This window comes from Gossypium raimondii, chromosome 1, assembly GCF_025698545.1.
Source record: "Gossypium raimondii isolate GPD5lz chromosome 1, ASM2569854v1, whole genome shotgun sequence".
In the NCBI taxonomy this organism is placed as follows: domain Eukaryota; kingdom Viridiplantae; phylum Streptophyta; class Magnoliopsida; order Malvales; family Malvaceae; genus Gossypium; species Gossypium raimondii.
In genome coordinates, this window is record NC_068565.1 from 27,988,076 (window position 1) to 28,003,725 (window position 15,650).

The 15,650-nt window shown below is 33.9% G+C and overlaps 1 protein-coding gene, 1 long non-coding RNA gene and 1 other non-coding gene across 3 annotated transcripts; all 3 read right to left on the minus strand.

The window, feature by feature from the left end:
* Window positions 1–935: 935 nt before the first annotated feature.
* On the minus strand, window positions 936–1,042 carry LOC128032666 (small nucleolar RNA R71). Its single transcript, XR_008188916.1, has one exon. It is a non-coding gene; the product is annotated as a small nucleolar RNA R71 (small nucleolar RNA).
* A 4,314-nt stretch (window positions 1,043–5,356) lies between these two features.
* LOC105785515 (uncharacterized) lies at window positions 5,357–6,344 on the minus strand. Its single transcript, XR_001131044.2, has 2 exons — window positions 6,012–6,344; window positions 5,357–5,650 (listed from the first exon to the last, which is right to left on the minus strand). It is a non-coding gene; the product is annotated as an uncharacterized LOC105785515 (long non-coding RNA).
* A 5,422-nt stretch (window positions 6,345–11,766) lies between these two features.
* LOC105785516 (uncharacterized) lies at window positions 11,767–13,517 on the minus strand. Its single transcript, XM_012611611.2, has one exon. The coding sequence runs from the start codon at window positions 13,418–13,420 to the stop codon at window positions 12,107–12,109; it is 1,314 nt and encodes a 437-aa protein (XP_012467065.1). The 5' UTR covers window positions 13,421–13,517; the 3' UTR covers window positions 11,767–12,106.
* Between the last annotated feature and the right edge of the window lie 2,133 nt (window positions 13,518–15,650).

Below are 15,650 nucleotides of genomic sequence, written 5' to 3' on the forward strand. Positions count from 1 at the left end.
TTTTAGATGGCTACTTTGTGTGCATTGTGAGCATAGGCATTCTGGTGAGTGCCGTAAGTTGATAGGTGTTTTTTTAAATGTGGTTCAAAGAAACATATTCTAAAGGATTACCCAAATAGAGTTGAGGTTTCGCAGACTTACAGTTCAGCACATGCTTCTGTGCTTGCTGGAGGTCGTGGTCACGGTAGAGGTAATGGGAGACTAGTTGGGCAGCGAAGTGTTGCTCATACTGTTGCTACACTGGTTGAGTCTGGAGGTCCAGCTCAAGTTTATGCTATTAGGGAACCACAAGATCAAGATTCAAACGTCAAGATTGAGAGTATTTTTGCCTTGTAATCACTTCTTTTATTGCCGTTGATAAATTTAGGTTCTATGCCTTCATAAATTTTAAGTGAATTCACATTTTAGAGAATCCTGATAGAGACTAGTGGGTTAGGAAAAATGATTACGAGTTCCTTAGACGAGAGTGTCATAATGAATAAAGGAAATTGTTGTAAAGTTACTTTAGAATAAGTTTGTGGTATTAAATAGGATCAGTAAAGAAAGCTGTAGGAAGTTAGAGAGAATGGGAATTAGAGTGCGAAATGAAAGTGTGATAGTTAGTTTAAAAGTAGAAATAGCATATCTTTTGATTAAGCAAATGATGTGTCAGTTGGGAATTTTGAGGATTGAATTTTTTTTAAATGGGAGAATTGTCACACCCTAAAATAGGGCCTAGGAGTTTTAGGGGTAATTTAGGAAGTTTAGCCTCAGAGGGATTCATTTAAAATAGCCAGTGTTACTGAAGACGCATTGAGTTTGAAGCAATTTCCATACTTGTTGTGAGATCGAGCACAAGCATGGGTGAATTCGTTGCCGCCAAGTTCAATAACTACATGGCAAGAATTAGCAGAAAAGGTTTTTGGTTAAGTGTTTTCCACCTAGTAAGAACACCAAGTTGCCAAATAAGATAACCACTTTTTCACAATTGGATGACGAATCCTTGTACGAGGCATAAGAAAGATTCAAGGAGTTACTTTGTAAGTGTCCTCATCACAGAATTCTACATCGTATCCAATTAGAGACAATTTATAACGGTCTCAATGCACACATAAGATTTATGGTAGATGTTTCTGCAAATGGTGCAATTTTTTTCTAAGTCTTGTAATGAGGCTTACGAGATCATTGAGAGGATCGCTAGCAACAACTATCAATGGCTAACAAATCGAGCAACTTCAGGAAGACGAGTAGCCAGAGTGCACGAAATGGACGTACTAACATCACACTCAACTTAAGTATCTTTTATTTCCTCAATGTTAAAATAGTTTACCACTAATGGTTCTAATAATTTTACAGCTCAACCATCAAGTTAATATGATGTTGTTTCTTGTGTATATTGTGGGAGTGGCCATTCTTTCAAGAATTGCCCTTCAAACCCTGAGTCTATTTGTTACATAAGGAATCAGACTCAAAATAGAAGTGGACAAGGACCATAGTCCAACTTCTATAATCATTCGTGGCGTAATCATCCGAATTTTTCTTGAAGTAACCTAGGAAATGTACCGAACAACACCTACATGCAACAAATCTCAAAGGTTTAACCAACAAGCTTCAAAACCACCTCAAGGTGAATCATCAAACATTCGAAATAGATAAGGAATTGAAAGCTAGTGCATTGGGTGTACGACTTCTGTAGTATGTAGTGTCATTCAAAATAGTGGAATTCATAGCCCGATGCATGGGTAAATGATATCCTCTCATTGGCATTACATGGTTGATGAAAAGTAAACATGGTCATGGGTCTTTCGTATTTGTGATGAATGACTTAATTACCATTTGATATTAATTGACTTTTCATGAAGGAAGATGTAGTGGTTACCATGAGATAAAATAGTACTATATTAGCAGAACAGATATTATCCCAAAAAGTCCAAGGATATACTATGAGGGTAACACATTTATGATAAGGTCATTGGGCGACCATTGAGTAGTTGCTTTTGTAATTGTATATCGTTAGGGAGAGCTTAGTCATGATACTATAGTGGAATGACTTTTTGACTAAACGAGTTTATAATTAATAGGCAAAAATATGGAACTTATAAATCATTTGAGTCTCAACTATATATGTTCAATCGATCCCTCCAGTAGCTCGTTGAAACCATAAATGAATTGTGTGTTTGAATAGAAATGAAAAAAATGAATAGAAAAATAGATGAGAAACATTCAGGAATGATTATGATTTCTTTGAAATGGAGAAATAGAACCATTTGGAAACGAATGTAGGTTTTCCAAAATGGAAATGGAAATGATTCATTTGCAATTCTATATGGATTACTTAAAAATGATCAAAAAAATTAGTTTATGTTTTTGAGCTATTTTGAAGCACAAAAATGAAAATAAACTATTTGGTGTCATAGTGAACATGTTAAATAGTGAAATATTGAATGAATTTTCTTGAAATTTTACTTAGGGTAAAATTGTCAAAAAAAATTAGGGGATAAAATTGGGATGAGAAAATTATTTAATATGTATTTATTGAAGTTTATTTTAGGAAATAGAAAAATATAATTGGGTTGGATCAAATTACAAAGTATTGGGTCAAAAAGTCTGGGAAGTACTAGTAATTAAGTCTGATGTGAGAGAGGCCCAAAAAGCCTATCATGAAACACGGTGGGACGGCAGAATCCTAGTATTATTAACTAAGGTTTCCAACCCCTACACCCTAGCTGATCTGGGATATTGTTTTTCTAATGCAAATAAACTTCTACAACTCTACAAGGGTTCTATCTTCTCTTCATATAAATAGATGACACCGATATAGATATTTACAGATCTTTGAGAGATTGTTATTATGTCGAAAATAGAGATAATATATTCTCAATTGTTACACATATTTTCAGAATAACAATACTATTTGTTTCTATTAAAAAGAGAGAATTTTCGTTTTCATCCCAAAAAGGAGAGAATTTTTATTTTTACCCCAAAAAGGAGAGAACTTTTTTTTTAATTCTGTGTTTCGATTTAATTGGTTCTAGCCCACACTTGAAGTAGTTCGTGGTACGAGAATAGCAAAGAAGATCATTTGGTTGAAAACTGGGAACAACAAACGTCTACTAAGCCAAAAACATAGGTATGAATTCAGTTAGGGTATATTGCTACAAATATCATAAACCAGGTCAGTTTTCAATTTTTTAATTTTCTGTTGTGCAAGAAAATCGTTTTCAAACCAGATATTTCAAGAAAACCGTCATATAAGAAAAATCGTAAACTTGAATGGTCAATTAGGTAACAGACCGCTGGAAACTATAGGCCAAAACAGTCTACTGCAGACAGACATGTTACATCTTATAAGTAATGTAACACAAATAGGTCTAATTACGAGGAAGTAATCAAAATAATATTTCAACCCGAATGTAGGGTGAAATGAGGTTTAGTCCTTCATAGTGTCGTGGGCCCTTGTTAGATAACTTGACTGATGGGATATTAACAAGTCCTTTTGGACTACAATAAAAAAAAAGGAGTCTGCTAAGGACTAGTTAGATTGGGAATGTTATGCCAAGGAAGAAATAACCAAGGGGGTCTTTAGGATGGAAGATTAGGAGAACAACCTTAAAGTATATGGCGAAAGAGAGAATGTAGGCAAAGAAAGGACAAAGTTCGCAGTTATTCCGAGACATTTGAAAAATCACCAAATCAAGTTGGATGGCTACAAGATCTACTTGGGGAAGATCGTTTATCGATCTATCTGCCAATAGACGGGATTGGAAACTGAATTGGAGTCCACCATCCCAAAGTGAGAGAAATCGTCCGGAAACGATCAGGGAATGAAAACACATTTGGTTTCTTTTCATTTATTTACCCCCGCAAGATGGGGTCTATTTTTTAGTATTGCAGTGAAGAAACTCACTAAGTTCTTATGAACTTATAGAAATTTTTGCCTACGTTTGCAAGACTCGATGGGATATTAGGGATCTTGAGGAGAGACCAAGCCAGACCGTGATAGATCGAGGATCATTGTTAGTTTGGTGTCATGCACATAGGACGGGGTACTTCCGAGGCCTTGCCTCGGAGTTAGATATATTGTAATGAAATAGTTGTTCTTAGAATTTAGAATTTGAAAGTAGTCAAATTAAGTTCGGTTAAAGGTTCCTGTTGTAGAAACATTTGTAATAAAGTAACAAAGTCATTCTACGAATTTTCTAATTAAAGTATTAGTTCAAACCAGTTCAATTGTAGCACTCGATATTTGAACTCGCGATCAGGTTGGGTAAGGGCGTTACAATGTAGGAGGAATTTGATAATTGACCATTTATTGTGTTTAATTTTGATATATTTTTAATGAGATATCACTAATTTTGAACTTGTTATTTGATTTGTGATTTGGTACAAATCAAATTCGATAAAGTCGAAAAGAATCGAAATTGTGGACCACCAAAAGACTTTTGGCCTAGAGAATATATTAATGAACAAAGATTTTTGGATACTTTTAGTTTGAAATTTTAATTTTAAACCTTTTACTATTAAATTTTTATTAAGATAATATTTTATTTTCTAGTAATTTTTTTTAATTTTTGAATAACTTCTTAATATTATATTAAGAGGTCTAGGTAGGATTAAGGTGATAGGAGAGGAGGGCGCCACCCATTATACTTGGAATCTGAGCAAATCAATTTTGCAATCTTAATTTCCCTGTTCTATTTCTCCTCTGTTGGCGCGATATTCCGCAATATTTCTCCTTTGTGGTATATGTCTATTTTCATGAGTAACTAAACCTCCAATCTAGTTTTATATCGATAATGGATGCGGGAGATAACAGTGATATCTAAAATAATACTTAAAAACCCTCATTTCAATATTTGTTATTTTTTCTGTTTAGGAGATAGACATCGTCACCTTATAAAGTGATAATAGCATCAAGTCAAAAAGAGTTCATTAATTCAATGTTGTGCAACATATAATTGGAAGAACTGATATAATTTATAATTATCGTAATTAGCCCATTGAAAAATAAATTGACGTGACCAATTGAGTGAGTTGTTAGATTTGTCAAAGGAAAGAACAATCAAATTTAAACGACTCACACGATTGAGGTTGTTGATTCGAGTCGGGTCCTTCTAACTCACAAAGCTATCGAGGAGCTAAATCATGGATGCTGGTTCAGGATTATTCGTTCGGTAAGAGTTAATTGTCGAGCGCTCTCACATTTAATTTACATACAGAAAGGCTGGCGATCTAAGGCATTTCTTGATCATTATAACACACTTATCGGTTGGAGAAGAAGATTTGTTGTTAAAGATCTATTCGAAACCGGAACCAAAATTGAGCCTCTAAACCTGGAGTATTGTCACATTGGTTTATCCAATCTTATGTCCTTCCGTTTATTCCATTGCAATTTTGATTTTTTTTTTTTGTTTTTATTATTTTTATTTTAATCAAATTTAGTTTCTCATACAGATTGACACATGTGGGTGTAATACCCGATTTTTACCCCGGGCACAAAAAATGGCCCCAAAAGAAACAGTCCATTTACAATCAAATAAGCCCGAACCCAGACCCGATTTTCGTTAAACTACAGAGGCCCAAATACAGTGGCCCAAAACAGATGAAAAGCCCTAGGGACTAACAGCGCCGCAAGCCAAGCCTTGCCCTCCGAATCTCCGCGTGATCGTACCTGCACAACAAAGGAAAGAAGCAAAGCAAGATATGGCAAAAAATCTCGAAATCAAATCAAGCAGATGCTGGAGGATTTCTGTTTATTTTTTTCTTTATTTTTCTTCTTGTTTCACGATTGCTATAAAGAGCAATCTTAATACACTGCAAAGGGATACGAATTCGAAAATCAATAAAAAAAGCTATTATTTTTACAGCAAAAAAAAAAAACAGAATACCAAAAGAGCAAAGACCGATTGAGAAAAATCCAAAGGTTGAAACTTTTTTTTCGAACTGTTGTTTCTTTTTTTTTTATTTTCCGCATTTTATTACAAATATATAAAAAGAATAAAAATAAAACGGAAAGGGGGTTGACAGCGTACCTGAAATCGGGTCGCGTGCTACTGTCGGAGGTCTCCTCCGTTCGTCGAGGCCACAAAAAACCCTCCAGGGGCTTCGCTCGGAGCGCAAGCGGAAAAGCAAGGCCGAAAGGCCATTCTTTTCCCTTTTTCGTTTCAGTTTACAGAGAGTCTAAGCCTAAGTTAAATATTTTTTTAAAAAAAAAAAGGAAAAAGCATCTAAAAAAATTCTGGCTTTAGGCCCTCCGGTACGGCGGTGCTACGACGGAATGTGGCGGAGCCACAGCGCGAGATCGCCGGCGCCATAGGCCGGATTTAGAGGCTGAAAGTTGAGAGGTTTTCAGGGTTTTTTTTCAAAATGAAATGGAAAAAATGAGGTTTTTTTGAACAGATCTTTGGCTTAAATAGCCTACTAAAAACGACGTCGTTTAGATCCCATAATCCACGTGCCTGACCCGACCCGAAAAGAGGGATCCGCGCGTTTCTGAGATTTGGTTTATTTTTGCGCGCAGTCCCTCGGCCTTCCAAGCACACTTCAATCTAGTCCTTTTATTTCTTTTTAAATTTAATCTCTTATCTGATTTTTGTTTCATTTTAATCCACATTAAAGCATTGCGTTTTGGGGATTGGGAATATTTCTTTTTCAATCCCCATGTTATTCGCGCATTATGCACTGGTTCTTCATTTTGTTTTATTTTCGTTTTTTTCCCTTTAATTTTGGTTTTGGGTTCAATTTAATTCCTACTAATCTAATGTGCTTGATTTTCTTTAAATTTTCTTTAAGTATTTATTATTCCCTTATTTTTAATGTATTTAATTTTTAAAATTAATATTATTTTAATAATTAAGCTTAATATTATTTTAAATTTATTATTGACATTGTTTAAATTCATTGTATATTACCATTTTAATTTTATATGTATTATTTTTCTAAGCTTTTTATACATATTATTATATATACTATTATATGAAGTTGTTCATTTCGTATATATTATTTATTAAAATTAATATAAGTATATATCTATGTTTTTCCATTTATTTTTGAAAATGTTTAACTACCTACTTATATTTTTAACACATATTTTATAATTTATGTATATATGTATATATTTATATTTTTTCTTTGTTTTCATAAATGCATTATGTATTTTATATATATAAATTTTATAACCCAAAATTTTATGTGTAAATTATCTTTATGTCTTTTATTCTTCATAATTTTAAATGCATGCATATATTTTGTACCTTTTTCTCTTTATATTTATTTGTTTATTTCCTTCATTTGCTTATTGATTTATGTTTTCATTTATATTTTGTTCATTTGATACTTTACATGTCGTTGTTTTTTTATGTGGATTAATTTCGTTTATTTCTATATCATTGTTGTATTTATTATTGTATTTTACACTTAATGTAGCATTACATCATTTTTTACTCGATTTTAAAATTTTCAAATTGAGATAATACTCGTATTTAGGATTTTCAAGGAAATTGAGCCCTAACGTATTGGGTTCCAATTTTCTTCGTTAAATCTAACAATCGAGAATTGCTCATTAATCAAAAAATAAAATGAAAAGCTTGTTGTCGGGAATTTAATATGTTGTATCCTAACGTATTGGATGTGACGTATCGATTTCTCGAAACAAAGATTTTTAAAAAAAAATAATAACAAAGGAAATATTCCAAGTTTAGGATTTTGAGAAATTGTGCCCTAACGTATTGGGCCGCGATTTCTTTATAAATCTTAAACAAATGAATATTCTTTTAAATTTTATTACACAAGTATTTTGGACTAATTCATTTTTCAGGAATTAGAATGTCGTGCCTTAACGCATTGGGTGTGACATTTTCTTTCTCCGAAATGATAAGAGTCCTAATAAGTAATGCTTTTTTAAGTTTTTATTAAAGATCATATTTTTAAATTTTCGACATTAAGACACTAATTAATTAACTATGTACCAATTTTGGGCGTTACGAGGGTGCTAATCCTTCCTCGTACGTAACCGACTCCCAGATCCATTTTTCTAAAACTCGTAGACCAAAGCTATTTTTTAGGTGATCCAATCACACCTCAATAAAAGATTGATGGCGACTCCCAATTTTTGTTTTTTTAAAGTCGACAACTAAATTTTTATTTTTTTAATATAAAAAAGTGGTTTCGACAATGAGCACAAAAATTGTCTATCATGCAACCTGATTAAATTAAATGAGAATTTTCGTTATTCTCGTCCCTGTGGGATCAACCTTACTCCTATACTGATATTACATTCGGTTTAAACGTGAGAATTTATTTTTAGTGAATTCGACACTCATCACCTACACATACATAAATCACATACTGCAATTACAACAAGAAAAATAATATATAGATTAAAATGCAAAAACCCATATCAGAGATATTAAACACAAAGATAGATAAAAAAACGCAGTAAATTGATGAAGAAAGCAAAAACAATAAAACAAAACAGAGATGCTTCTAGAGAATTGGAGAGCTAAAAGTGGAGGGAAATCTTTAGCAGCTAATATTTTCTTAAGAAGATAAAGCAAAAACAAGGAGACGAACGAGAGAGTGCATGAAAGAAATGTATTATAAGAACACTCTTTTGAGTTTTATTTGTACTGCTTACATCTATGAAACAAAGAATGATGAGGGTGAAGTGAAGGCAGAGAGAGAAAGGGGTCAATGCTGCTTAGTTGTGATTGTTGTTTATGAAAATGGAGATTGTGGGCGCTACTGTGGCCAATGTGGAGGTTCTTTTTTTAAGAAAGGTGGAGGAAGAGGTGAAGTTGGAGGCAACGATAATAGTCGCATAGTGGAATCTAAATTATAAATATTAAATTGAGATCATTTGTAAATTTCGAACTTATTTTTTAAAAATTATAACTAAATCAATATAATATATAAATGTTAAAAATTAAATTTGTTATTATATCGATTTCTTAACTATCATGTTATCTTCTCCACAAAGATTTAACGACAATTAATAGAAATTGACAAAAAAACAATAATTTCAATTAATTTAATGACTAAATTTAACAAATTAATAGTTGAGTAACTAAAAAAAACATTAATTTTTTTTTTTTAATTTTCAAGCAAGCGAACATAAAAAGCAAAGGGAAGTGGCTCTCCACTAGACCTGTCCATGGGCCGGGCGGCCCGGCCTGGCCCGACGACCCGCCCGAAATATGGGAGGGTTCGGGTAAAAATATAGGCCCGAAATATGGGCTTGGGCAAAAAAACGAGGCCCGTTTAAAAAATGGGCCGGGATCAACTTTTTTGGCCCGGCCCGACCTGGCCCAAATATAATAAATATATTTTTTTAAATTTTATTTTTTAATTTTAAAATACTTTAAAAATATTTTTATTTTTATTTTTAAAATATTCTTTTGTGTTTATTAAAAATCGGGCCGGGCCGGGCCGGGCTCGAGCTTATTATTTTTTCCCGGGCCGGACCTGGGCAAAATTTTAGGCCCATATTTCGGGCCGGGCCAGGCTCAGGCCTAAGAGTCGGACCAAAAATTTTCCGAGCCCAGCCCGAACCCCGCCCAGCCCATGGACAGCTCTACTCTCCACACATATCATGAAAATTCTGTACTTGGTTCATTGTTCAAAGCGGTAGTATTTTTTAGTTGTGGCAATAGATTGTTTCAAGTTATAAACGGACGTTGAATTGACGTGCTTTAATGATTCGGAATTATTTTTAAGATCTAATAATGATTCAGATTTATTTTTAAGATCCATTAGATCGCACCGCTAGACCTTACACTGTAATCGACACTGTCAAGGTGTTGGCAAGATTATCAGAGCTGGACTCTTTTGAGGTATGTCTCGGTTTAAACTTTCAGGAAATAATGCTGTAAGAATGAAAAGAACTTTGGAGGTCAAGTGTTTGATATCAAATTATGAGCAGAATGCTTTAAACTTGGAAATTAATCAAACCCAACCTGACAACAATTGTCCACTTTGATTTGAGAACCTCAGGGTTTTGTCACGAGTACAGGTTTAAGTGTGTCTCAAAGTTTTCAGATATGAGACTGCAAAGTGTCATAATAGATATATTACAAGCCAAAAGATGGGAAAATTATGAACCTCATTACTCAGTCTATAGGTAACATTGAATGCAGGGTTTTTCCATTGGTTTCCATTTTCAGATTCTCACAAATCCTCTCAACAAAATACAACATAAACAAACAAAAGAGCAGATTCAACTAGTTACTACAAGGTAGTATGATGCTACAAATAAACAATTTCGGGCCTTTTAACATAATAACATATTCATAGGCTTCACGTAACGATTCACACTAACATAATCACCAGTAGCTCTTGCATATTCCCAAGTTCCCGAGCATCGAGTAATTCAATATCCAACTAGACACTCAAAAAACAAAAATAAACAACTAAGAGAAAAAAAGAAGGCAATCAACTAATGAACACGGATTCTCTCTCAAATATTGGTTAAGAATCATACACCACAATTGGCATATAGTTTGATTCTTGTATTCCATTCTTTCCATAGCTTATCGGATGTCTAAACTGTCTATAACAAGGTGAATTAAGTACAGAAACTCATTCTTCGTATGGCAACAAAGCTACACTTCATCCATCCACACTTTTCTCAAGTGAACAAAAATTATTGGCAAAATTTAGTGGTTCCAAATTAAGGACAAAAGGATACTTGTTCCAAAAATTCAAAGCATTATGACAAAATGCAGCCTACTTATATGCATTTGCATCTGATAATCATAAAAAGGTCAGCCAACACTGTCAGAAAACATGCATGGATAAGGCTTATGATGAGATATTCCTCCATATGAGAAACAAGATATCAAAGGCCAACGGCCAAAAGCTTCAGATTACCTGTAACATGGACGTAAAAGCATTTCAAAGGTGCAAAGCCCCAAAGCTTCTTTTAAAATCCAAAAGCAGTACCATTGAACCTGTCCACTCCAGCTACATTGGCAAAACAGACGCTTCATACATGCTGCTACCCCCCAGGATAGCCAAAAACATTGGAATAATGAAATCCATTTTAAGGATAATGATCATAATTTAAACGGGACTTCCTCATAAAAAGTCTGTTGGATTCAGTTGTCTCATGTAGACCCTTTAAAACTTAATTCACAGTGCCAACTGATTGAACTCCAGAATACTCCACAACTTAGCAACAGTTAACAAGCAAATTTCTGTAACCTTTTCAAAATCAGCAATGCAACCAGGAAACAGGATAAAAATGCACAGCCTACCTCAATTTACACAATCTTGGGTGATTTTATCTCACTTCTCATTACAGCCCATGCCAAACACATCATTCTAACTTAGGTTTTACCTCATTCTCATACCCTAGCACAAAAGCAACATCTAATATTTGCTAAAATTGCATGCCACACCCCAATATACTGCCCACTACAGCATAAAATGCAGATCTACCAGCATGCCTCCACTCAATTTCTAGAACTTCTTTTCCACCAATAAAATGACAAATCAAAAAAAGTCATAGCCAAATCAAGCATATATTATCAGCATCTTATAACCAAAAGCATCCATTAGAAATAGGGTAAAATCAAAGCTAATTCACATTAGCATACGTTCTAAACATAATAGCATCATTACTGTACTCATTGATACCAGCAAGGAACAAATACTGCAAGCCAGTAAACACCAATTGATTGCAACAAAATATACAGACAAAAGCAAATATACTGCCGTGCAAATGAAGTAATTCACATTAACATACGCAAGAAGATAGGGGGAAAAGACCACACCACAAAGATAACGATCTAAACATAATAGCATCATTACTGTACTCATAGATACCAGCAAGGAACAAATACTGCAAGCCAGTAAACACCAATTGATTGCAACAAAATATACAGACAAAAGCAATTTTAGTGAAAATATACAAAGCAATGTATTGCCTCATGATAAAATCAAACGTACATGGAACGTATTGGCAGGTTCTTACACCAAACAATGGCAGTATGGCATCACTCACTGCAAAAAACCAGGAAGACACGACGCGCTTGATACGGTTATCTGTATCTTTAACCGTATCTTCAGTGTCACAGTCGAAATTACCATCTGCAAAGGCATGTTCAACCCATTTTTCCCCAGTTGATTATCATGTAAGTCCATCAACCAAAACCTCCAATTCTCTCCTCCCATACCTTCTACCCTCTGCACTAGCTTCCCTACACCTTACCATAAAGTAAAATATCAACCAAGCCACCATGAAATACAGCTCCAAAGCAGCCTCAATAACAGTAGCGAAAAAATGTTCCCCACCTATATAAGTCAAAACCCACATGACAATAGCTTCATAGCACTTGATCTGTATCGCTTGGTTCAAGAGTGTTGACATCAAATAACAACCTTCTTCAATAATTTCCCTCCCGGTTCTTCTCGAATCCACAATGGCAATCCAAGCAGCTAAAGAGAAAGCGAATGCAACTAAAGTATCCACCAAGAACCACGTAAACAAAAACCCTGAAATCTCCTTCTCAAAACCCCTAATCCACGGTGACATAACCGAAAAAGGCATCAACTTTAACCTAACAAAAAGCTTGAAAAACGAGTAGTGATCCTCAATTTCTCCGAAATACCATAATCCAAGAAGCTGAGTCACCGCGTCTCTTACCGCCCATTTCATTAAAACGAACCCAGTGAGTCTTTTTAATCCCACTTTTGACCCATCCAAAAAAGCCCCAATAAAGGAAACAAATCTTCCAATCAAGTCATTAACAACTGTAACAAAAAGAACACCCAAAATCAAAGAGTAAATCGTTGTAAACCCTAGAATTAACCACCCATACGAAAACGATAAAAAGCTGACGAGGAAAAAAAGCGTCGCTGCATCTTGACGGCCCAACTCAAATCCTTTATACACGAACTGAAAATCCACAACTCTTTCTTCTTGTTGTTCCCCTTCATTTCTTTCATATACAAAGGGGCTAGTCTTGAATTTAACACCGTGACGAACAATCTCCGGCAACAGAATCCCGTTATCCGCCACGGAATGCGAAAATCCCAATCTAGTGTCAAAGTTGGAAAGAATGACCGGCGTAGAATTGATGGGGCGGTTAGGAAAAGAACCAAAGAGGGAGCGGTCCGGGTGATCATCGTCGGAAGAAAAGAAGTCGTCGTCAAGAGTACCGACACGGGTGAGGTGAAGGAAAGGACGGCGAGTAGGGTGAAGACGCGCGTGGGGGTGGGAAGGATGAAGGTCGAGGCGGGAAAGAAGGGATTTGAAAGAAGGGTCACGTTCGATGAAGGAAGTGAGGAGAAGGGAACCGGATTCAACTAAACAACGGAAAGAGAAGAGGAGTAAAGAAAGGAAAAGGAATGTGAAAGGGTGGGTGGTGAAATGCACGGCGGCTTGTCTTAGGACCTGGGAGGTAGATCGGATTTGGCCGAACCGGTGGTGGTGATCCGTCATGGCAGTCTCCGGTGGGTTCAGATTTTATGGGAAGTGAAGAAGCATGGGTGACGACTTAGATGAAATTAGAACGGGGTCCCATTTTTCTGATTTTCTGACTAATGCGTAATGATCATCTATCTCTCAATATATATTTTTTGGGTCTGGGCCTTTGAAATTATCGTTGGTCCATGTTTAATATTAAATTTCGTGTTATCAACGTAAATACTTGTCTAAATCCGACGTAATCTGAAATATGATTCGTATTTTGCTTAAATTCATTCAGACCTTTGCTCAAAAAAGAAAAAAAAATTCACACCTAAATTTATTTAGACAGTGAGCTTAAACGTTTTTAAAAGAAATGTAAGCTTAAACCTAGTAATTTAATCATATCATACTATACCATATATTATATTTCAAGGTATTAGATTGTATATATTATATTTCAAGATTTTAGATTTCTAGTTTATATAAAAGTTTAGAGCTAGCAAATAAGCGGGTTGGGGTTGGGTATATTTTAGATTTAAATTTTTAAGTTTTGATTTTTTTCGAGTATGGATCAGTTTCGGCTTGAGTATTTTCAATCCCAAATTTATTATAGACTTGAATTTTTTAAAATTTGGTCTCTTTTGAATTTGGAGTTTTTCGGATTTGAGCTTGGATCAAACCAGGCGAGCTCTAACAGATTCAAAAAATCTTGAATTTTATTATTTATAAATATTTTAATTTCAAATGTAATAATTCATTTTACTTTTATGCGATGATAACACAATTCAATTTACCTTATAAAAAGCATAATTATATATATTTAATAAAGTTTTTCATATAAAATAATTGAAGTGGTTATTGTATCTAAAATTGATTATTCTATGATATTATATGAATCAACAAAAATATCTTTTATTTTCCATTATTATATTATATTGACAATTGAATAACTTTTTATTTTCTTATTAAATTTATAAACTTAATACCCATTCGAAATATTTATTCCAAAACTAAAATATATTATAGTAAGCTCAAACCCAAATAGTATACTCATTATTACCCAAATTCAAAATAAACTAATTATAGTCCAAGTCTAAAATAAAAAGAAATTAAACTCAATACTTAATTACAAATTGTAAAAGTTAAAAGCCCAATTCAAAATATAATTTCATAAAATAATATTTTATTAATATATTAAAATTCTAATAATATTTTATGTATTGCAAGTTATAATCATAAACATGTATTTACTAAATTACACATAACTATTAATGGCATATCTTTTATTATAATTTATAATGTAATAATAGTTATAAATACTAATACTTATAAAGTTTATTATCTTGTTATGGAATATTATTTCGCATACTATAATAGTAAATTAGAACATAATATATTAATTATTATCATATATTGTTGTTTATTATTATACTCGTTGAAATATACTCTAAGTCCCTATAATTTTCGTACATTTGATAATTATCCCTACTACTACATTATATAATATCATATCATATCATGTAGTATATAATATATTGGGCAAAATACCAAAAAAAACCCCTTTTTTTAAATTTACCGAAATGGGCCCGGTATTTTATTATTTACCGAAATGGGCCCTTTTCCCCTAAAATGCGTCTACGTCAGCGTGATGTCAGGGGACGCATTTTGCTGACACGTAGCGCGCCCTTGGGGACGCGTTTTTGCCGTTTCTCCAACGTTAGGTTTTGGGTTTTTAGGGTTAGGGTTTAAGGTTTTTAGGGTTTTAGAGAAAAAATTAAACAAATAAGGGATTAGGATTTCTTAATTAAATTAATTATAATTTTTTCAAAATTGAATTAGGTTTTTTAAGATAAAATCAAAGCAGGATGCTTTATCAGAAGAATTTCTAAAGTCGCGCCCATGTGGATGCACTTTTGCTACAATAGGTCCTGGAAAAATAATTTCGAGTTGACGTTTCTAAGCAAATAGTATAAAAAACGTTTCAAGCAGGATGCTTTATCAAAAGAATTTCTGAAATCGCGCCCTCGTGGACGCGCTTTTGCTACATTAGGTCCTGGGAAAATAATTTCGAGTTGACGTTTCTGAGAAAATAGTATAAAAAATGCTTCAAGCAGGATGCTTTATCAAAAGAATTTCTGAAATCGTGCCCTCGTGGACGCACTTTTGCTACAGTAGCATGTTTGGGCTAAGGCTATAAATGAGGCAAAAAATGTTCTCAGATTGCATAAGTTATAGCAAAAACAATTTAGAGAGGCTAAGAAGG

Coding starts and splice junctions, on each gene's coding strand:
- LOC105785516 (XM_012611611.2), bottom strand. CDS start 13,420: ATGACGGATCACCACCACCGGTTCGGCCAAATCCGATCTACCTCCCAG.